Source organism: Felis catus, chromosome C2 (assembly GCF_018350175.1).
Source record: "Felis catus isolate Fca126 chromosome C2, F.catus_Fca126_mat1.0, whole genome shotgun sequence".
Classification (NCBI taxonomy): domain Eukaryota; kingdom Metazoa; phylum Chordata; class Mammalia; order Carnivora; family Felidae; genus Felis; species Felis catus.
The window spans coordinates 86872949-86896472 of record NC_058376.1 but is presented as its reverse complement, the minus strand read 5'-3'; the positions used below and the strand labels follow the sequence as shown (position 1 = coordinate 86896472).

Genomic DNA, 23524 nt, shown 5'->3' with positions numbered 1-23524 from the left:
GTTGTTTTAGTTTAAAGTAAAATATTCTTTTTATTTTTAAACACTTTAGTACTTAATAATTTTAAAAGTTCAAAAGTTAAAGTTAATAAGTTAAAAAACAGTTTACAAGTATCTCATATTTGAACTGTTAATTTAAAAAGTTTGTAATAATATACCATGTATCTTACCTCATCTAAATAAAATTGAAAAATTTAAGATTGTTTTGTTTTATATAAAAACATAAATATGATTTTAATAAGTATATCTGTGCATTTTGAAAATTCATTTATTATTTGTGACATTGTTGATGCAAAGTATGTGTCATTTTAAAATAGGTTTTCTTTCATAATTTCATAATTGAACTACTTGTTTATGGCTTTATTAGTCCTATGCAAGTTTAGAAATTTGTGTGGTGCCCATCAAAATAGTGACCATGTCAAAACTAAGTTAACTGACTCAATCCACTGAAACCCCAAGACAACTAATTAAATCATTAGGATGCATCCTTTAAATATTTAGACTTTGAGAGTTTTGTCATGGTAACTCTGACACCCGACCAAAGTAATTTCTTGTGAGCTAGCAATCGTACTAATAGTTCTGCTCTGCCTCCTCCCCCCACCGCAGTAAAGGATAACCATGTAATAACTTGCAACTCTTTGACTTGATCTAAATGTCAACCAACTGACTATATTTTCCTGACAGGATAGTTAGACTTAAACAATGTGAATCTGTTCATGGGGAAATGAATAGATATTACTGTTTACAGCTTGGGTAGTCCTAACATTGAGGCAGGCAGGAGAACATAAAGCAATTATTTCAAGTTGGTAATAGAAACCCAAACAATGCTATATTTAGCAGCCTTGAGAACATTTTTTCCAATCAAGGACATTATTCTTTTTATGTTTATAAGACACAAAAATAATATCAGTATCTAGGTATCAGGAGTGGGGACAGATAGAAAAACAAGGGTTGAGTTTGCGAAAAAAAAAAAAAAAAAAGAAGAAAAAATTCCCTTAGCAAGAAGAGATCTGAAACACACACTTTTCAGATATTATACTCTATAGATATCTTGCTTAAAAAAGTGCTATGGGATGTGGTTAAAATGGAAATTTCTGATGGTTCCTTATGAGAAAAAATATTTGCTAACAATTTCATTTTCATAAAGAATAATAATTTTTTCTATGATATAAGCAATCTTTTGGCACATAGTTGTTTCTTCTTCCTCAAATTGGATTAATTTATACTATTACAGTCTAGAGGAGTGCTGTGCAATAGAAATACAATGAGAACTTGCTAATTAAAAATTTTCTGGTAGCCGCTTTTAAAACATTGAAAATAAACAGGAAATAAATTTAATAATATATTTTATTTAGCCCAATGTATCCAAAAAATGATCATTTCAACGTGTAATCAACATAAACATTATTAATGCGACAGTTTATATTACTTTTCTTTGAATAAAATCTTCAAAATCTGGTGTGTATTTTATACTTTTAGCACATCTCGATTATGGGTAGTCACAAAACACCCAATAGCCACACATGGCTAGTGGCTACTGTATTGGACAGCACAGGTCTAGAGAAACTCTTTCCCTCAAAGACTTGAGGACGTACTGTTTTTCCTTCAAACCTTTCATCAATGCACACTTGTTTACATACTGCTTGACTTCAAGTGTTAGTCTAGGACAGCATGAATCTGAGCTTCTATGAAGTGCTTAACATATTGTTTGCTAATACAGAATTAATAATGAAAGTAAACAAAAAGAGGAATTCTCAGAGGGCCTAGCAATTTCTGAATTCGGGTCATCTGGCCAACTCTCACGTTTTAGTTCAATTTGTTCAGTGTACTATAAATGACTTCACTGGATTATGTTTGGTTAAATCTCTCTAAAAGTGATTGTAATAATCACAAAATACAAAAAATGCTGCAATAAAAGCTATTCTACACTTACAACCTGTTGACTGAACAGTCAGTAAACAAGTTAGGACTCAGTGTTTCAAGAACTTATTTTGTACTTTATCAATTATGGTTATTCTAAGGACATTATCGAGAGAGCAGCAATTAGTTTCAGACACATCTGGAATCTATGAATGGGCAGCTGGCATTGACATACCAGTGATGAAGATGAGTCAATGTAGTCAGTAGTATGTAGCGCTATGTCAGAAGGGGCTATACAGGAGATGCTTGGACAGACATATTTCAAGACACTAATACATTCACACAGGATAACAAGTAAGAATGTGGTATGGTACACGGATTGGATGCTATGGTTGCTATGAGAAGTACTCACTTTTTCAGATCATTCTGCTGCTTTTTGGCTTGTGCACGCCACTGGTGCATAGCAGGGAAGAAGCCACTTGTGTATAGTGGAAAAAGTATGTCAACTAATAAAGCTGTATTTGACTGAGAAATAATTGTATCATAGCTGTCACTAAATTAATTCCATAAAATTATCATCACAACAGATGCATTACGTTTTATGAATCAGAACTGTTTGCTGATTCATAAACTAGCCAGTATGCAACAAGAATATGATGCACCAAAGAAAGCATTACATAATCTTCATGCAGTAAAATTGTAACTAGAACCTCAAAAACAGTTAATGAAACATTAGACAGGGATTAAAGAAGGAACTTGCTACACACAAATGTTCTGAATATGAAAAAATGGTAATCACAATTTCTTTTCTAAATTAAAAAAATAAAAAATGTATTTTGTGTTAAATTTTAAATTCAAGTGTAGGTTATAATGGTAATTTTGGACCTTTGAAAGGGATTACTGGAAAGCACATAGCATTGCATGGTTTGGGGGAAAGAATCTTAGGTCCTGGGGCCTGTCCTAACTTGTGATAATCTGAAATGATATTGTAGTACGACTATGCCAATGGCAAATCTGGATAGGTCTTCTACTGATGAATATGGCTCTGTCGTTAGCCAAGAACTCCCAACTAGTTCTCACCTCCCTTAGCATTTACCTGAGGAACTCTGAGCTGCGTATTTTGGACATGGATCCTACAAAGGGTAGGAGATCAATGTAAAACTGTACATGTTTTACTATGTAAATTAAGTAAAGAATGGAGACGTTGGTAAATATAAAGCATATTTCTTTGTAACTACCACTATGTGTGACTGGGAAGAAGCATCTCTTCTTTATGGGTAAAAATCTCACAATATAAAATTTAACCCAAAGTCCTAGGAATCTTTAATAATTTTTTTTATTATTCAATTTTGATTGTTGTATGTTGTTATGATTTCCATTACTTACAACGCAGTGTTTAGAATAAAATAAAACCACACATGTTGGCAGCAGCTGGGGATGTGATCTGATGATATTCTAAAAATAAGTTGCCATAATTTAGCTTTTGATATAAATGCCTTTCATGAGGACTGTAAATGGACATGTTTCTAATTCTAGACATGTTCATATAATTGGAACTGAATCACTGCATTTACTATTGCATTACAGAAAAAAAGAAATGTTTAAGATAACAATCTAATCTAAATTATAAGATAAATGCAAGTAAAAATATTTTTCATTTAAAAATTTAAAACTGATAGTTCCACAGAGTGGTGATGAGTATACTATACATATTTATGTGGATTTTACAGGGTGTTTCAAAAGTCCCTGAGGACATACAGGATTCACAGTCTCAGCGTGTCTTTGCATACAAATGCAAACTTTTTTCTATACTTGTAATAATAAATGCTGAAAATGGCTCTCATGTGTGTATAATAGAGATGATATTTTTGTTTTCAAGGTCACTAAGTACAAGAAAGGTCACAAATGCCATTTTCTGCATGAGGACTCAGGGACTTCTGGCTCATTCCTGTAAATTAGGTATCCACATAAATATGTATAGACATATATGTAGTATGCATAGTCACAACATAAATATATTTAACATTTAAGAAAATTTAGATATTCTACTGGTAAACTGACATATGTATACAATAGAACTTGTATTTATTCACAGGAATTTGATTTTTTTTTTTTTTTTGGTTGTTGTTCAAATGTACCATTAGCTTAATTGTTATTTCTTTCCCAAAGTTGTTAACAAGATTCCTTTATAAAGAAGCAACATGGTTTACTTGCACATACATTTTTTTAAAACTAAAGTTGAGTAATGAACATTAATATCCACAAATGACTAAATGATGGAATTTTCCTTTTTTAGCAATTTTGGTTTTCATTTTATATTGTATAATTATTTCATTGAAACTGTGTTTTTTAAAAATTGGTTCAAGTTAATGTTTTTTTTTTTTTTTTTCTTTTTGCTAGTTAGAAATCACAATGTCTGATAGATTAACATATGTCAGCTTCCTACAGGAACCCTATGGGTCTGCCCACCTGTGATGTCATAGTAAGGAGGGGCTTTTCTTCAGCAGACTCCTCCCTCGGTATCTCCTTCATCACCATGGCAACAGCCTTATCTGCCGCCCTAGAGCCTTTTCCCTATAACAGTGAAATCAACAATGACTTGTGTCAGGAGAAATCTTTAAGTTATTATTACAAGATATTCTAATGTTTAAAGAGCAATCCAACATAAATGAAGAGGTAGGCTGCTGCAAGTGAATCTTGAGGCTTTTGGCTGAGGAGAAAACACACAAAATCTGAAAAAAGATTATTTGTGAACTTTTAGTTACCTACTTTTTCACCTTTACAGCTGACATATTTAATTTTAACATAGTATTTTATATGTATAATATTTTTTAAAGCAATTTGCATGGCATGAACATAATTTTTATAGTATTGATTTAAAAACACTATGGATTGTCTATTATGTTAATTTACAAATTGTTCCTATAACATTCTTAAATGTTTTGAATGACAGAGTCTGCATCTGAGATCGGGATTAGGATCAGTGTCTGACTCCCACAGAGGGGTTTTGCTGGGTGGTCCCTGGAGTCTGTCATTTTTTATTGGATTGGGCATAAAAAGAGTAAAAGTGTCATAAAACTTCTAAAAATTCTTCAGTGGCTTAACATCACAGAAATTCACCCAGCTTGTGTATTTCGTGGAGATAATATGACCTTGGTGAAAAAAGTCTGCAATTCTCAATGTTTTTGAGATTGAAGAATTTTAATGGAAGTTTAGAAATGTCTTTTAATTGGAGAATCCCATAAATCTAGGTGTAAATAAAGGATGGTTGATAACTGAGGCACTGATATGTGTGTGTGTGTGTGTGTGTGTGTGTGTGTGTGTGTGTATATCCCCACATTTTTTGTTTCCCACAAGCAGAATTTGGGACTGTAAAGGGGTATACTGGCTTCCTGTCATTTTAGTTTACCAGACTATTAAGTTTTTGTGAGTAGATATGGCATAATGGAAAAAAACAAAACAAAATATCACCTTCCCAACCCAATTAGAAACATCTTATACTATGTAAAAATTAAATAATCTCTAACCATTTTAAAAACAAAACGTCCATTTTCTCAGGTCTCTGGGCAAAGCTTCCCTAGAGAAAATAATTTTATACTAAGAGCACATATGAATATCTGTGCTGTAAATCTACTTAAAATACAAATGTAGCATATAGAGATATCATAGGCAAAGATACAAAAATGAACATATGGGGGTTTGTTATCTGAAAGGTAATTAAGAGCTAGGGTCAATAATAACTCCAGAGGTTGATAAATCTTGATAGTTTCCATGCAGCAAAAAAGGATGGAAGTGCATTATTATCTTGGGCTTGCAAGAGGGCTTTTAAGTATTTAGAAGGTAGGTTTACTCTAGGAAGCAAAACTGTCTATTTTCTCAGGCATTGCTTCTCTAAAATGTAATGAGTGGCAGCTTTTACTTATGAAAACAAAGAAAAACTTTCTCTATAGATTTTAACATGTGTGAATCTCTTTACAAGGCGGAAAGTTTCTTTGGTGTGTTTTGACTTAAGAAATAACATTACTGAATGATAATGTGTTATCTCCATGATGGAATATCAACTACTAGAGATTTTATTAGCACATATAACAGTAGTAATTTCCATATGTGTTCTGGAAAGTTTATATGGCCACAATCCTTAGAATAACTGACTTCTGGAAAAATAAAGAAAAACAATGATTTACTGCATAACAAATTGGGGTGCATAATGATCCCAGGTTTTTTCTTTATGAAGCAATGGGAACTTCCTAAAACGGAGATGCATACAATTCTGAATTCTGGGAAAATATTTATTATGGCACTACTAAACTATTTAACACTTTTTCAAACTATAAACATTATTTGGATGAAACATTACATACTATAAAGTGATATCGCTTTAAAAGCTACACTCATTTGTAGACTAAATATAGTTTAACAAATATATTTGCAGCTTATTTTTTTAAAAGAGCAAAATCATTTGTGAAGAATTCTTTCCATGCTCCAAGAAGTTCTAATAATATAGCAATAAACAAAGTGGCATGCTTATATTTAAATTCCTAATATATTTAAAATAACAAGGTATACTTTTAAAATAATAATAATAATTCAGAATCTGCTCTTGGGCTAAGAAAAGATGTCAATTGATAAGCATCTCAAAAAATTTCAGGTCAATATTTCAATATACCATTTATTTGAAATGCTACCAATCATAAACTACATACAGATATTTTTCACATGTGCAACTATTATAGCTAGAATTAGCAACGGACATGCCATTTCACTAAAACAAAAAACAAAACAAAACAAAAATTAGTCCTTTCATGCTGAACTCTAGAACAAAGCAGTGGTCAGCTAGAAAGGATGTATAATAAACACATGCGGTGCTTTTTATTTCTTGCAGAAAAACCCACCAAAGCCAGGGTCAGGTCACTTTTTTGAAGACAGTGCCACTTTTTCTTCAAGGTTACACCTACTACCTGAAAAGAGTCATGACACCCATGTTAGTGCCTGCTAGCAACTTTTTTTCTTTACACCTTTTGGCTTTTGAGTTATTACCCCACGAGCCTCACTGTTCTACAAGTGTGGTACCGTCGGAGAACAGAACGGGAAGGTCCGCCACAATGACATCTCCATGGTTCCAGACAGAGCGTACACAACCACTGGCAAATCAGATGAATATGCTCATATAGCAAAGCAAGATTTCCCCCAGACCATATTGCCACCTCCACCTGGTATCTTCAAATCAAGCTGTGTTATCTCTGACATGTCCATTTATCTTGTGGGGGTAACACTTCTAGAATTCAGAACTTGGCTGATAATGGATTTGGCAATTCAGGGAACGATACTACTCTGCTTATCAGCAGCTGTGCAGGGCTGACAGTGATACACCCATACAAGTCTTTTCGTTTTTGAAGTCAGTGGCTTAAAACATTGTAAGAAATATGTATGCATAATTATCTAGACTTCAAGCTCAATTTTCTAAATATAACCACACCAAAGACTCAATGTTAATCTATTATCTGAAACAATACAGAGAGAGCAAAAATGAAATATATGCTTAAGCATACAAGTGGATTTAGAGTACATTAAGACTGTATGCTTCTGTGTAATTCTTAGCAACAACAGAAAAGAATAGTGCAATGTTACAAGTTGATTAGCACATTGGGACACCTTCCAGCAATTTATTTCAGCCTATTTCTTTTCAAATAATACTTCAAAATCACCTTTCCTCACTTCCTTTTTTAATTTCTTGAGGTGGTATTGACTGTTTGGAAAACATCACCATATGTAGAGATTTCTATTTTTCTTGGTGATTTTCTGTAGAAAATTTTTCAATATTCTTTTTTTTCTTTTATCACTTTGTTTCCTCACCAGTGATATATATAAAATGATCACTTTTCTAACAAATAATAATTCTTGAGAACAATCTTTTTGTTAACTTCTATTATAAGATCAGGCATACATGAATGAAATGCAGATAGTACAGCAAGTGACATTGACATTTATTAAGAAAATATAATTTTGGCTCACTTGTCTGTGTTAACATAGTACATAAACAACAGAGTACAAAGTACTGAAGTCACAGGATCTTCGCAGGCTGGACACCAGGCTGTGAAAGCTACCAGACATCTTTGGATGTGGAGGTATTGGCTCCAGGCCGGTTTCATAGGGAGGAGAACTAAATTATTTGGAGAAGCTGCTATGTGCTGGGCACTCTGCTAGGTGTTTTACCTATTTTTATTTGTACCATCACATGAAAGCTCTGTGGGGCACGAACTGTGTTTGCCAGATTGATCGTGAGCTGTGTGTGTGTGTGTGTGTGTGTGTGTGATGGTGTGATTTGGCTGAAGCCTCAAAGCCAGTATGTGGCTAAACCAGGACTGAAGGCACAGCCACCTCCCAGACTGTGTGCTTCCTTCTCTCCCACATCCGCCTCACTGATTGCTATAAATGCAGGTTGTCTATACCACTTAAGTTTCGAGAAGGAGCCACTTCTCAGTACAATTGCAGAGTGTGGGTCTAAGGAAATATTTTTGAAAAACGTTTTCTTCAGTGTGCAACCGTCAGTAAGAATCAGCCATCCATAACTTCACTTATGAGTATATTTTGAATGAAATGTTTTTGTTTCTGTTATCATTATGGAAAACTAACCTACAGATTTCATGTAAATACACTTCTTCTTATTCCATAGATCTTATCAGGTTTATAAGCTTTAGCATCACTTTAATTCTTATTAAATGTTAACTTGATGCTATTAAATGCCATCTTTACTAGGATTGTCCTGAGGTTTTGGGTGCACAAAATACTTCAAGTATACAATTCCAAAGTTACATGTCCCATTCATAAGCAATTTTGTAGTTGCAAATTCTATTACTGCTACTATGCAGATTGTAATTTAAAAATCATTTTTATTATTCTTAATCTATCAACAATAATCCAGAGTGCCTTCAACAGAGATATTCAAAAGTAGAAATGGAGAAAAAGTAAGTTAGGGGAAAAGTAAATGACTATAATACTAAACATCACTGTTAACCCCAAATTATCTAATATATGAATTTAAAAAATAGACTTTCTTTGGTTATAATTATAAAAATTAATACATGCTGTTGCCAAAAATTAAGAAAAAGCACTAATAAAAAATAAAAATAGCAAACCTGACATTTTCATGCATTTTCCCAAAGTTTCATATTTACAATATTGGAGATTAAACAGTTTTTTAGGATGAATGTTTTAAGAATAGGCAAACTACCATCAACTTTACAAGTTTGAGTATATTAAATATATTTCTTCATATATACATGTAGGCAAGCAAATACTTGCCACTGATATTAGTTTAACAACGTTGTTTTAAATGAAATGATATTCAGTTTTGCATATGTTGAAAAATTATAAATCTCATAACATCTGGACCCTGGACTTAAACGCACCTGTAAGAAGCTACCCACAAAAAAGCTAATTTCTGATGGTTGTCTTGTCTCTCACGTGCAGAGACAGGATAACCTTTTTTTACTTGGGAAGGTAAATGTCATGGTAAGTGTCATTTTCCAACATGGGAAAATGTCAGAACAATGCTTCCTGGTATCCTCTGAATGCTGGTGATCCCTGCCTACCATATTGTGTCCTTTCCCATTTTGTGTGTTCCTGTAGCTTTCTTCAAACTAGAGGAGGGTTTAGACCAGGCTGGTTCTATCACAGTTACAGTTAACTCATCCCCATCCCCTCCTCCAAAAGAATAATTTAAAATTTTAAAAGCCGTACAAATAGAACTAAATCTGGGTCTACTGGCCAATCCTTGTTTCTAATCATATAGAAGAAAGCACAGATCCAGATGTAAACAACTAGGATGCATGGACAGAGATTCTTAACTAGAGATTCATATGTAGAATTCACAAATCATAATGTATTCACTATTGGTTCAGTGAGGGCTTCCATATAGTTCTTCCTTACTATCCTGTTTTTCTTCCACAGCATTGTTTTTCCAGATGAGAGGTACACTCTGCTCCAATCCATCACCTATTCTAGGAACTCTACCAGGATTCTGAGCCCCCCACATGCACATTCACGCTCCTTGGCCTGAGTGATTGGTGCAGAGGGATATTGACTACCATGCGGCCCTAGCACTTTTGCCTTCATGGGTCCCTTCCTCCATTAAAAAAAAAAAAGTCAAAAGTCGCATCTTATGACTGTGTTGTTATAAAGACAAACGTAATCCAGGCTGGATTTATTATTACACATCCATTGTTATAACAGTCATTTTGGGGGCTCTGATTTTAAGAGAGATTAAAACATTTTTATGGGCCCTTAAAAGCATCTAGTGCCCTATGTACTGTGTCCACAGTGCCTAATGCCTACATTGAGCCTGGGTCATGTCTTTTCAAGAGTCAGTGTGGCGTCCCCAGGTCTGCTCTGCTGTCATCTTTGGGGGCTCTATTTTGGCGGTGGTTGTTCCCACCCTAACAGGCCCCTTTGCTATGGCCACTGCTATCACTATTTTTGTTAGGATTCAGGGAGTCTCCCCTAACAGTACTTACAAATCTTATTGGGTGCCCAATCAGTAGCTTTTATCTTGTAGTTCTTAAAACACACTCAGAAAATCTGGAACATTTAGGCCGGAGGCAGAAAACATTGCTGTGTAAAATTGATGGGATTCTTAAAATGTAATCTCTCCACACCAGACAGCAAGGCTAAGCACTTCATTCTCTCCTGCCTCAGGGTGTGTTCCTGACCATCCAGGAGCACTTCTGAGAAAGTTGAGTCACCCTGTGTCTCTACTTTTATTAAAAAAACAGCCCTCAATGACTAGAGTCACCAACTGGTTCCAAAGTTTTCCTCACTGTTTTTTTCAACTTCTTTTCCTCAAGACAGAAACAGCACTGCCTTGCACTCCAAATTCCTGAGTTGTGCATGAAGATTAGCCTCCTCCCAGGGACCTGGTTATAATCCTCTATTTTGTAAAATGGTTTCTGATTGTGTCTCATCAAAAAACTGCCTTGTGGGGCGCCTGGGTGGCGCAGTCGGTTAAGCGTCCGACTTCAGCCAGGTCACGATCTCGCGGTCCGTGAGTTCGAGCCCCGCGTCAGGCTCTGGGCTGATGGCTCTGAGCCTGGAGCCTGTTTCCGATTCTGTGTCTCCCTCTCTCTCTTCCCCTCCCCCGTTCATGCTCTGTCTCTCTCTGTCCCAAAAATAAATAAACGTTGAAAAAAAAAAATTAAAAAAAAAAAACTGCCTTGTGTGGGTGGAGACTATGCTAATTTCTTTTGAACCATTTTGTACGATTAGATATAAAATAGACACTCAAGTTATTAGTACAGTATTAGTACAGTATTAGTACAGTATTAGATGCTGTTTTCAAGTTATTTAAGATACTGAAATCACATAATATGGCCAACTTTGACAGGAAGTGAATTCTGAATTAGATAAAAAGTCTTAAAGACATTTAAATAAGTTTCAAGCATCTCAATAAAAATTCATTAATATTAATAATATGTTGCCAAGTAAATATGTTTGAAATTTGCTCTGAAGGACAGATAAGACTTATTTTTAATTAACAAGATCCATTTGTCCACAATTTACCATTTGTTTGTTCTGTTGAGAAGGTTAAACATTCTCCCGCCTAAGCCTAATTGTCACTGTGTCCCTGGGGCTTATTTACCTGTGTGCTTAGCAAGCTTTCTTGACAAAAGGTCAAGGTGACAGCACTCCGTTCTCATTCACCTATAACCAGTGATGAGTTGGTTAAGTTTACTATCACGTTTACTCTGACTAATGTGGCTCTAAATTACTTAGCACCTATTTTATCTCAACATTGAGATAAATATAAACAATATATATTTACATATTTTATTTAATATATATTTATATATTATGTAAATAATATAAATTTGATAATTAAGAAGTAAATGTAGAATAAAGTATTGTTTTCTTGTTTTCTATGATAAATCCAAAATTTGTTATTTAAAGTTATATTTTATAATATATTTATATTTTAGAGACTTTTAATAATATGTGAAATACACAACCAAAAATGTAATCTTAATTAAAGGTTACTCTTGTTACTTTCAGTCCCTTGTTAAATATCTCAGATGATTTGCAAAACAAGGTACTTTTCTGGGGTTATTTATAAGAAAAAGGAAACCAGTGAAAAACACAAAGTCCTAAAGATTACCTTGTTATTGTTTTCTTTTTGAAAAATGTCTCCCCAAATATAAGTACTCCAGACTGCTTGAATCTTACTTGCACAAATGGATGGATGCCCCAACATTCAAGAGAAAGTATGATAATTATTCTTCACCAGCATGGGTGCTTAGAATAGTTGCTTCGACTAATCTGAATCAATGGTGCTTTGAGGGTAAGGAAGTTGAGACCTGGCCTCTTTCTGAGAAGAATTAGGAGAAGAGGTCTTGAGGTCTGGTTTCTAAGCATATGCAATAGCCAGGTTAGTGCAGTACGTAAGATCTTAGACTGTTGAAGGTAGGTGGGAAGGAAACTTTGGAGGAACCATGTCACAAAAATAAAATATGGTTTCTTTATCATTTCTGTCTTTTCCAGATTTTCTAAGATTGGAAAATTTTCCAAAATAAATACAATACATAAGAATCCTTGTAGGTAAATATGTGGTTAAGACCATGAAACAGTTTCTGTGAAACTTACTAATCAGTGATTAGATGCATCCCCCAACTTCTTGCCCCTAATAAGTAATATATCCATATACCAAGTCAAAAACAAGTCACAAGAAAGAATTTCATCCCCCTACTAAATTGGAGACCTTTAAATGTTGACAGTTATCTCAGAGCAAAGAGACTGAGTCCTCACACCCCTTTTAAAATAGATGGAAAGGCCATATATTAATATATTGCTACCAAATTTTTGACTTCGAGATAGCAAATTTATCCAGATGTCACAAGGAAGAATTATACTGCATCTGTTTTTTTTCTAGAGGAGGACTATTAGCTAGTGAAGTGGAATTTGTCCCCTTTATTAATGTTTCAGGTAAATTCAATTGCTAATTTTTGAACAAGAGTAGTGGACTTGGAGCCTGAGCACCCAGTACCCTTCTTTGCGGCTTTCCTCACTTTCTGGAAGGTGCAAGTGTTTTTACCAGCATGTTCCCCAGTCACCAAATGTTCTAGTTTTATTGACATAACTTAAGAAAAGTAAATTAAGAAACTAGGCCAATTCTAGCCAAGAAAGTCTCAGCTAAGGTATTCCATCTGCCTGACTTCCCTGAAACAGCTCTAAGAGAGAAGCTGAGGCTGTGGGAATTCCTATTCTAAAATTCTGGATCAGTCTCTGGCACCTCTGCTTACCCAAATAGTCCTCTGGGAGTCATTGGTAATGTGTGGGTTGGCTCCTCCCTAATGCCTCCCTGACCCTTGAAAGGGAATGAATAGTCTCTCTCACCTTGTGGATAAGAGTTAGGGAAAGAATGAAGACACCTTGGAGCTGTGAACCCTAATGAGTGTGTGGCCAGGTATGGTTGAAGGGATTACCAGTTAATTGACCCCGTGTAGCCTCCACAGTCTTTGGAAGAGAAAGAGGGATGGCCATGCGGCATGTGGGCACCAACACTGGGACTGAAGTCAGAAGACAGAAGTTTTAACCCCAGCTCTGCCTTTTATACATTATTTTCTCTAAACCTTCATTTTACTTTCTGAAAATCAGATATAGTACTTCACAAATTTGTGAGAATTAAATAAGATTATCTATGAAAGCACTTGCACAATGCCTGTTACATTGTAGGTATTCGATAAAAATTAGTCAACTATGAACTGTTATTGCTGAGCTCATGGGCTCCATGGCCTAATTGTCCTTATGAGATGGATGGCAAAAGATGCAATATTATGTCTGTGAGATTCATCCATGGAGTAAGTGTTATGACATTCTTACCACTGCGCAGTATTCCATCATCTGAATATACCACCATTCATATGAATGAATATTTATCTATTCAACGCTTGATGGACATTTGGGTTGCTTCTGGCTTTTGGCTAATGTAGAAAACACTGTAATGAATTTGAGTTTGGAAGCCACAGAGAATATATGAGGAGCAAACAACTGAAAAATAGAGGTGTAAAGAGTAAACAGACTTCCATAACAGCAACAGAGGCAGAGAATAGTCACAGTACATATAAGAGGTCTTATCCATGAGCAAATTAAGTCTGAATCTCTGCAGTGAACAATCAAACACCAGGGTTGGGATGACCTAAACCAAAAGGGACTAGTAACACACAGAAATCAAGGATCAGAAAGCAAGACGGGGACATTGAATCTAGCAACCAGTGGATAACGAGAAACCAGTTTCTAATGAGCTGGGATTAATAAACGTTATGGGCTGAGCTGTTCCCTCCCACCCCCTTCCAAATTCATATGTTGAAGGCTTATCTCCCAGTACCTCAGAATGTGACTCTATTTAGAGATACGATTTTAAAATGAGGTATTAAGGCGTTCTCTAATCCAATATGAATGGTATTCTTTTAAGAAGAGGAAAACAGGACACAGAAGAAAGACCATGTGAAGACATAGAGAGAAGACAGCCATCTAGAAGCCAAGGAGAGAGGCTTCAGATGAAGCCAACTCTGCCAACTCCATGATCTCAGACTCCTGGCCTCCAGGACTGTGAGAAAATAAATTTTTGTTGGTTAAGCCATGCAGCCTGTGGTACTTGTTATGGAAGCTCCAGTAAGCTCATAGATTAAGTAAACAACTACTGATTACAAAGTGGTCTTCCTTTGGTACCTCAGAAAACTGTTTAGAAATATCCAAAGACAATCAGTATGTAGCAGGGTTATTTATAAGCTTTCACAGAGAATTCCTTTTATTACTTCTAATCTGCTCAGAGACTTCTAGATACTGCAAACTAGACATTCTGAACGCAGGTGGCCACAATTGGCCACTATTGTCGTGTCCTGTCGGGGACTATGACCTACTTGTCAGAGAGAATTGCCTAAAAGAAACTCAGATGAAGATCGTGCCTGGAGTGGTCAGCCTGCACCAGCAGGAGCTGTGCTTCTCAAACTGAATTGAGGTTTCTGCCACATGACCTCAAATTATAGTTTGGAACTTCTTGAAAAGAATTTTCTTGTAAAAAAGCATTTCACTTTTAATTTCAAAATCTGACTTGTCCAAGGAAGTTATTTATTCCCAGCTAAAAGTTTATTAAATTATATACATCTTAGAGACTTCAATTAGTTAAAATAGTTGATATGTACATAAATATAGAACAGTTGAAAAAAATAGAATAATTGGGAAGTAATCATGTATTACAGGTTTTTTTTTTTTTTTCTTTCCCACAAGCTCTTGCTAATATCTCTGCAGTTTATTTTGTGGCAGAGCTTATGGCTTGTCTCTGGCTGTCAGATAATAGCCTGGACTGTTCTGTATGAAGACGTCAGCTTGGGACTTTAAAGGAATCAGGATTTCTGGAGTGCCTGAATGTTTTAAATGAAGTCAGTTTTCCTCTTTCTAATCACCATAAATCTGTAACTCACATTTCTATTATTATGCAGGTGACACATAAAACAGTTCATTTTACTCTTCTGTCAAACTTTCCGGCTAAAATCACAGTCCTGATTAACTCCAAATGTAGGACACTGTTATAAATATCAATAGATGTATGAAATTTGCTCTTGAAGTTACCACTTAAAGACCTATTAAAAAAGAAAGAACAACCTCTCGATTCTCTCCCCTACCTTGTGTATGGACACCCATGAAGACGAGAGGCTGTGTTGAAAGGACAACCAGGTGGACCATTCAGCGAGTCAGTATTCTAGTGGTTTTGAAGCCAGTGTCTCTATTGTGTCTAGACCCATGTCCTGTGCTCTATATTACATGTTGCCGTTTTTGGAAGTTCTCCTTCAACTGACAAAACGGGAAGGGAAGGAAATGGCTCAAGCTCCTACCTTTCCTTTGGTATTATTCCATTTGCTCATCTATCAACTCCAAGCTGCCAAGGGACACTCTAACCCAGTGGTGTGTGGCAACATGGCTTTATATACATATGGCTACTGAGGCTAATTAGTTGGGTTCTGTGTTCACAGAACATGGGGCATGAAGTTGGAAACCCAGGGTTTAATACTCAGAGACTACCCTTTCCGTTCTTGTGTGACCTAAGGCAGAGGATTTTGTTTTCTCTAGGTTACTAGTGGGAATGATACTATAAACTGCTTCACTGACTCTGCAGGGTTTTTGTGATAATCAACTAGGTGATATGTAAAAGTGAGCATTCAGTAGGCTCTAACAATTCTATAAATCAGCCAAATCTCATTTGTTAAGTAAATTATTTTCTATATGTATTTGAGAGTCTATAGTATCTAAAAGAACTATTTATTATTTTGAGAGTAATTTGATAATGCCACACTACAACGAGATGAAAAAGTTAATGAACTTGCCCTAACAATAGAAATCCAAAGCTAGTCTAGATCTGGCCAATTCAAGCAACAACTGCAAAACTCCAAGGTACCATTAGATTGCTAAAGAATTCACAGGGTCTTTTATGTGCTCTAGGACTGACAAATATAGAGCCATATTAGGAAATGTATTCAACCAAAGTTATATAATCATGATAACAAAGATGACTCTCAACTTTCAAAGTCTAAGAAAGGATTCAGTGTAGAGAACCTTGAGATTATTGAAACATTTCCAGCAGTTCTAAAAGTATATGTTTCTACTAATTAGTTCATTGGTTTGTCTGATGAATTATTAAATAGGGACCATATTCATATCTTGTTTCTAATTCTGAAGAACTAGAACAGTTTGATGAACCATTTAGTTCACAAAAGTGTTGGGTCATTTTTACATTCTGCTTCAGGCAGATTGTATGTGTCTCCTATACTGGAAATATGTTCATAATCTGTGTCCCAAGTCACTATAAATAGGCAGAAGAGTAATTTGATAATGTTAATTTTAAGCTGCCTATGAAGTTTTTCTGAATCTCTTAAAAATAGATTCTCTGCTATCCTCTAAATTTTTTTCCTCCAAACTCTGAGATATATATATATCAAAATAGATTAAATTAACATTTAAAAGAGATTTGGCCTAAACTCATTTCATCTTGCTAAATAATACAGTATGGTCTTTCAAGTTCAAAGATAAAAAAGCAACTACATGGTACAGATATTTCATTAGACTGAGTGAAATTACACTAATTGTAGGTTGATGTTATATATACAGAAAAAAGTTAATTACTTAACATGAAGATCCTAGTTGTTTCCATATCAACATATGCCAAATTTTATAAAACTCTTAAAAGTTTCCCAGAAAGTATAAGAGGTCTTGAATTCTCTACCTAAGATATTTCTTTTTTTAAGTTTTTATTTATTTATTTTGTGGGGGAGAGAGAGAGAGAGAGAGAGAGAGAGAGAGAGAGAGAGAGACACGAGTGGGTAAGGGGCAGAGAGAGAGGGAGAGAGAGAATCCCAAGCAGGCTTGAACCCACAAACTGTGAGATCATGACCTGAGCTGAAATCAAGAGTCAGATGCTTAACCAACTCAGCCACCCAGGGGCCTCTCTACTTAAGCTACTCCTATAAACACTAAATTGAAGAAAGCTCCAAATGGTTTAAACACCTATCCAAATCAATTTATCTGAAAATTTACAGTTACTCCTCTTTCCCCCCCACCCCCACCAACATTAACAATACCACATTATCTCCTTCCTTCTAGCCAATTAATCTGTTCAGGTACAGTAAAACAAACACCTAATTAACCAGCATTCTCAATTAACTTTTCCAGAAAATTTCATGTTTAGAATAAAAATTAACTTACAAGCAAATAAACTCATTTGAAAGATTCTGAAGATTCCAAGTTACGTACCACAGTCAGTCTATATTCATTCAGCCCATCTCTGACACCTGGGGACTATTCAATCAGGAAAGATGCACCAGAGTAATAGCCCCGAGGCCTGTAATACCCCCATCCTTCAAAGAAAGAATTTGGTATAGTGTATTGCACTTAGTGATGCAGAAAGAAGCAGGAATACATTTTAGAAACATTTGCCGCTTTAAAAAAATTTGTTTTTCTCCTTTAGTCAATCTTGATGTGATGAAAAATTTCAATTAAATATGACATTCAAATGGCTGTGAGTGTTCTGGTTAATTGAAACGCTGTCGTATATCACTAGATTAAAAACACAAAGATTTATTTTTAATTTCTTAAACACTGCTTTTCCTCAAATGTTACCATCAAGACGATCAGTTATTTTATTCATTTTTTAAATGTTTTTATTTTTATATTTGAGAGAGAGAGAGTTCAAGCAGGCAGAGAGAGAGAGAAAGAAAGAGAGAGGGGGAGAGAGAGAGAGAGAGAGAGAGAGAGAGAGAGAGAGAGGAGAGAGAGAGGAACTGAAGCAGGCTCTGCGCCAACAGCAGTGAGTCCGATTTGGGGCTCAGGCTCACAAACTGTGAGATTGTGACCTGAGCCAAAGTTGGATGCTCTACTGACTGAGCCACCCAGGTGCCCTAAGAAGAGAAATTATTTTAAAGGTCTACTTCCTGTTTTTCCCATTAGTTCATCACAGATCACAGTTGCTTTTAGGTATAACACATATATATTCTGTCATACTTAAATGTATGTATTGTATATCTATCCATATTTATATCTATACCCATATGCAAATCATGGCCAACTTAATGCAGCAGTGTAAAAAAGTTGAGATTCATTTTCTAGTGTTATTTCCATTTATAATAAATTGTGTACAGACCTCATTACAAATGTGCTTTAAGAGATTTTAAATTTCAGTAAAAACACAATGTACTCTGTTGTAGAACTTTCTATGTTAAAGTCATCAAGATTTAGAAATTCCAGAAATATTTTTTTTTCTGCCTGACCTTTCCAACAACTTTAAAAAACAATTATTTCAGTGGGCTTAGAGTTACTCTGACCTTTTCTTTGAAAAGAAGAAACGAAGTTGTTTGCATTTTTCCCCTCATTAAAAAAAATTCTTGTCTTAGAGAAGACTTAATTGGAAATAGAAGTGTACTTCTTATCTTTGGATATTTTAATACCATAGTGATTTCAGGTACAGCAATGACACAAACTATGCCCCAGTAAAAGAAAGCGACTGACAGTTTTTGTAAGAATTTAACTTGGATTCATCCATTATGGAGCTTATTGTCCATTTAAGTCTCTCTTAATTAGTACTGTAGAATTTTACTCATCTGTTTTCAGTTTAAACTCTGTGAAGGTTTATACTTTTATTTCAAAATCACATAGTACCATATTAATATTTTTATCTCTTTCCTCTTCTTCAAAATGAACAATGAAATTAGGTACTTCAGGACTCTGGGATCTTTTATCAATAATATTTCTCACCATATGATACTGCACAGGCAAGAGCAAGGGTTTACAAAAATACACAAACTGGATTTTGCCTTTGATTAACTTGGGCTTCAGAAAGTTGATGTCTCACTAACTTTTAGAAAGCTTTTAGAAAGTCAGTATTCCTCAGGGCATCAAACTTCCACAGAGGACAGTCCAAACAGTAGGAGTTGCCTGGCATCATAGAATGTTCTTCCTGGAAGGGGGGGGGGGAGCACTTTGTGCCTGTATCTCTGCCTATGTCTGTAGAATCTTTTTCTATCACTTCCTGTCCTGTAGCGCCTCACTTGGTAGCTTTTCTGCACCACTCACCATGCTGGTTAAGGCTGTATGGATGCAAGTTTCTGGTCTCTGCAGAAACTGTTCCCTTCATTTGGAATTCCCATCTCCTCATCTCTTCCTGTTGAATTCTATGTATTCTTTCATATCCAGCTCAATCGCCATTCTTCTTTGTTAAAGTCTAGACTGTGATCTCCTTGAAGTTGGATACTGAGACTCATATTCTGTTTTGTGTTGCTACAAGCACAGTCTTGTGAGTACAGGGGTGTTAAGTGAAAAGCTTGTTGAATGAATGAAGGCATGAAAGGATGAATAGATGATATATAGTCCTGCCTACCTAAGACTTCTTGAGGTTTCTTCCAAACCACCTCCTCTCCAAACTCTTCCACCAACATCTCAGGCAGACTAGGAATGGCTCCTGGCTAAGAACGTAATGCAATTCTTAGCAGTAATAATTTAAAACCTTTTGATCTCATTTTAGTAGCCAAGGGAAAGGCTATTATGAGTTTATGGCTCATCCATGGACTTTTCATATTTTCTGCAAAGCCATTTGTGGGGGTGGTTGGAAATCATACTTACTTTGGATTAAAATATAGTAGCAATTTGGAAGAGGGAGAAAGGAGAGAAAGAAGATTGGCTTAAAAAACTGCAAAATTAGGGGCATCTGGCTGGCTCAGTTGGAAGACCATGTGACTCTTGATCTCGGGGGTCGTGAGCTTGAACCCCACGTGGGTGTAGAGAGTGCTAAAAAATAATAAACTTAAAAAGCTTGCATAATTAAAACAAATTTTTGATGGTAAGTTAGTCCTCTCTTCAACCTCCCTCCCCTTGCAGTTATATCCCCAAACCTTTAGTGATATCTGCTGGAGTTACAAACATCTTCTGTAAGATGTAGCCTTTTGCTTATAATTGAAGAATAGAGCCAAATTCCACATTCAAATTGACAAGGTGTGGAAGAAGGAGAGAAAAACAGAGAAGTAACTGTATGTTTTGTTCAGTGCTATATATGAAGAACCCAAACAGTAAATGATACAGAATGGGTGCTTAAATATTTGTTGAATGAATTTTTAAAAATCCACAAACCTAAGACTGGTAAAACAGAAGTAGGAGCTTAGAGCCAGAGAATTTAGCAACCTTCAAATTTGCAGAAATCTTGTGAAATGATGCGGGGATGGAGAGGTGCTGAATTTCACAGCGCAGGAGAGCTTTGAGTCAATCTTATCTTGATCTCAAGATTTAGGGAGACTCAGCTGGCATAGAGGTTAAATAACGCAAAAGAGAAGAAACTGTAACTTGAATCAAAGATGTCTTAAGGAAGGTCTGGTACATGTCCGGTGATTTTGAAACCAACACAAATGAACTTAGTGCTGAGAGATTATGTGGAGAAGACACTGAATTTTGAAGATTACTGGAAAAAGTTGAAAATTGCAGTGATGTATTACGTAGAAATATAGTGGTTATGTGTTCTGCCTGGAGGAAGGCAAGAGAACATTTTCTGACTTTCCGAGTGAAACGATTTCCTGAACAATGTGAGAATGAAGGGGGCACAGAGACAGTGTTAGAGAGTCACCCCTGAAGAAGAAGGCTTTGTGCATTTGATGTGTTCTTCATTTTAAAGCTGCCAAGAATAAAATAGTTCTTTACTTGACATCTAACAATGAACACAGCAATTTCTACCTCTGAGGAAATTACTCAGAACAGTAAACTTATCTGAAGAGCGTCATGGTCCAAAGAAGAAATGAACATCAGAGCATCTAGCTAATAAAAATAACTACCAAAATGATATTAAGCAAGCTACAAAGTTTCCAACTGAATTGTCATGAGCACTTCTTGAAGTGGATATGATTATATCCTCATTTTACAGAAAAGGCGCTTGAAGCTCACAGAGAATAACTTGCCCAAAGATAGGTCTCTAGTAATAGCAGTAGTAGTAATGAGCAGTAATCACTTACTGAGCATCTAAAATGTACCAGGTACTGTGCTGAGTACTTTACATATATTTCAACAGTACCTAGGTCACAACAACTCCTTAGGGTCCATATTTTTCTTTTTTATAACCATTTACAGATGAAGAAACTGAGACAGAGTCAGTGGGAGAAGTAGTAAGTGTCAGAGATGGGACAAAAGTCCAGAGTCTGTCTGTGTTTTTGACGGCTATGTTTTATTGTCTACTAGAAAGCTGCGATTAGAAGCCAAGCCTGTCTGTCACAGGGGCCCCCACTGTGAGCCATGCCTTTCTACTACCACCATGTTCTACTCAGTGATACCGGGGAACTTCTATTGCAGTTTATGTCTTCCTTGGACAAACACACTGGATACCAAGTAGCCACATGTGGATAAATTCCTGTTGTTACATAGGTCAAATAGCTGGAGGGTATGGTGACAGCCAGGATTTGGGCACAGGCATATTCAACCCCAAGTTGTATGCTCTTTAATTTGTACTGCACTAGGTAACTTTTGTGAAAAGTCCTGAAGACACTATGGCAAACCAGCTTTTTCAGTGTCATTGAAGTGGATAGTTTTTACTGAACTCCCTTTCTACCTGCCTCTGGACAAAGAGGCAGAAAGTCTAAGTTTAAATGCCAGCACTCCAACTTACAAGGGTGCAAATTTGGGTAAAGGGACCTTTCTGAGCTTCTCCGTTCTCATCTGTTAAAATGGGAATGATTATACCCACTTTACAAAGCTGTGTGGAAGAACTCAGCAAAGGGAGCGAACACTGTAAGGCACTTGATAGACAGTAGTTTCTTCTCTTTTCTTTCCTTGCTCCTTTCTCTCTCATCTCTTTCTTCTCCTGGGCAAAGCAAAAGGTATCACCATTTTTAAACGCTATAAGCACCGTGCCAATTAGTGTATATTTGTGTGTACTGATGAGACTTATCCACAGACAGTAGAGAAGAAAAGGGGTCCTATGGAATGAAAAGATCTGAGAATTTTTTCAGGGACTTCAACTGCAAGCCCTACTGAATTCTCTAATGTACTTTATATCTCAGGCCAGCTCAAGGCCAGTGTGGATTGGGAAGCACATTCCACAGATCAAGTACCATCTCATTCTATGTGCTCATGGCTTCACATCTATAAATCCCAGATTGTCTTTTGTGTACACCACAGTTACTAGCACAAAAGGAAAGGCAAGGTCAGGGAAGTAACAAGACACTCTGTCGAATTCTTTATGTCGGAAATCAAATGGAATCCTTAAAACACTCCAGCAAAGTAGGTCCTCATACTTCCTTTCATAATGCTGAGGGTTAAGGTGGCAGTTGTGGGACTTAATCTGGTTTTGTTTAACTCTGAAGCTGAGGATCTTCCTACGACTATAGCAGACTGCCTTCCTTCAGGTACTTTATAAAGCATGAGCTAAATGGAGACGGTTCTCAGGCTTATGAAAAGCCTTCTAGTCAGAACTACTCCTTGTCTCCTATTTTGGTGAATGATTATGGGACTCTCACAGGCACCTTAAGTCACACTTGATGGAACTCAGGCTCCATGCTTTTCACATGTAGAAGTTACAGGGTCAGGATTTGGGAGAATGTTTACTTCCTTTTGAGTAATTTGTCTGCGAACAGAATAGGCTGCCACTAACTAGGCGTGTAGTGGCTGTGCCTGGAGCAGGGGTTCACGGCTGGGACGTCTGCTCTGTGCACATTCCTGTGATGAATGAGAAGGCAAGTTTAGCAGGGGCTTTCCCCCAACTCTCTTTGAAATGAAAGAAGAAAAAAATCAAACAACAAATAACTTCCTTAAAACAGCTAAGGGTAACTTCCTTGATATAGCTGCGTGTTAGAAGTGCTTGCCTTTCTTAGCTGCCTAGAGAGAGACCTGACAAATGTCCGTCAGGAAAAAAGAAAAGGAACTGCTTCTCTAGGTTCCCTGCTCCAAATTTATTTCATGGAGGCAAAACACAATGGATAGGAAAGTGGGAGCCCTCAACTTATGATCTGGGTGGAAGCTCTGTCATATCCGTCTGTTGTCTCTCCTAATCAGAACCAGCTCTTTCTCCTTCCGAGGGGGTCTTCTTTCTTAATCCTTTCCTTTTTAGAGGGAAACTCACTTAAGCTCTCCTTCCTTCTTAACCTCTTTATGTTTTATGTTG

The 23524-nt window shown here is 36.1% G+C and overlaps 1 protein-coding gene across 16 annotated transcripts in view; it reads right to left on the bottom strand.

Moving 5' to 3' along the window:
* Positions 1 to 23524, bottom strand: part of PEX5L (peroxisomal biogenesis factor 5 like) — a 228327-nt gene that overhangs the window by 96517 nt on the left and 108286 nt on the right. For 6 of the 16 annotated variants that reach the window (XM_011286056.4, XM_011286057.4, XM_045037234.1 and 3 more), the window contains one exon: positions 4327 to 4431. The exons of 5 other annotated variants lie outside the window; for them this stretch is intronic. In XM_011286056.4, the coding sequence (XP_011284358.1) occupies positions 4327 to 4431 (105 nt within the window). Of the gene's footprint in view, positions 1 to 2269; positions 2374 to 4326; positions 4432 to 6749; positions 6816 to 23524 lie in introns of those variants that run through there. 5 more of the 16 variants (XM_045037231.1, XM_045037232.1, XM_023260371.2 and 2 more) reach the window with 2 other exon arrangements.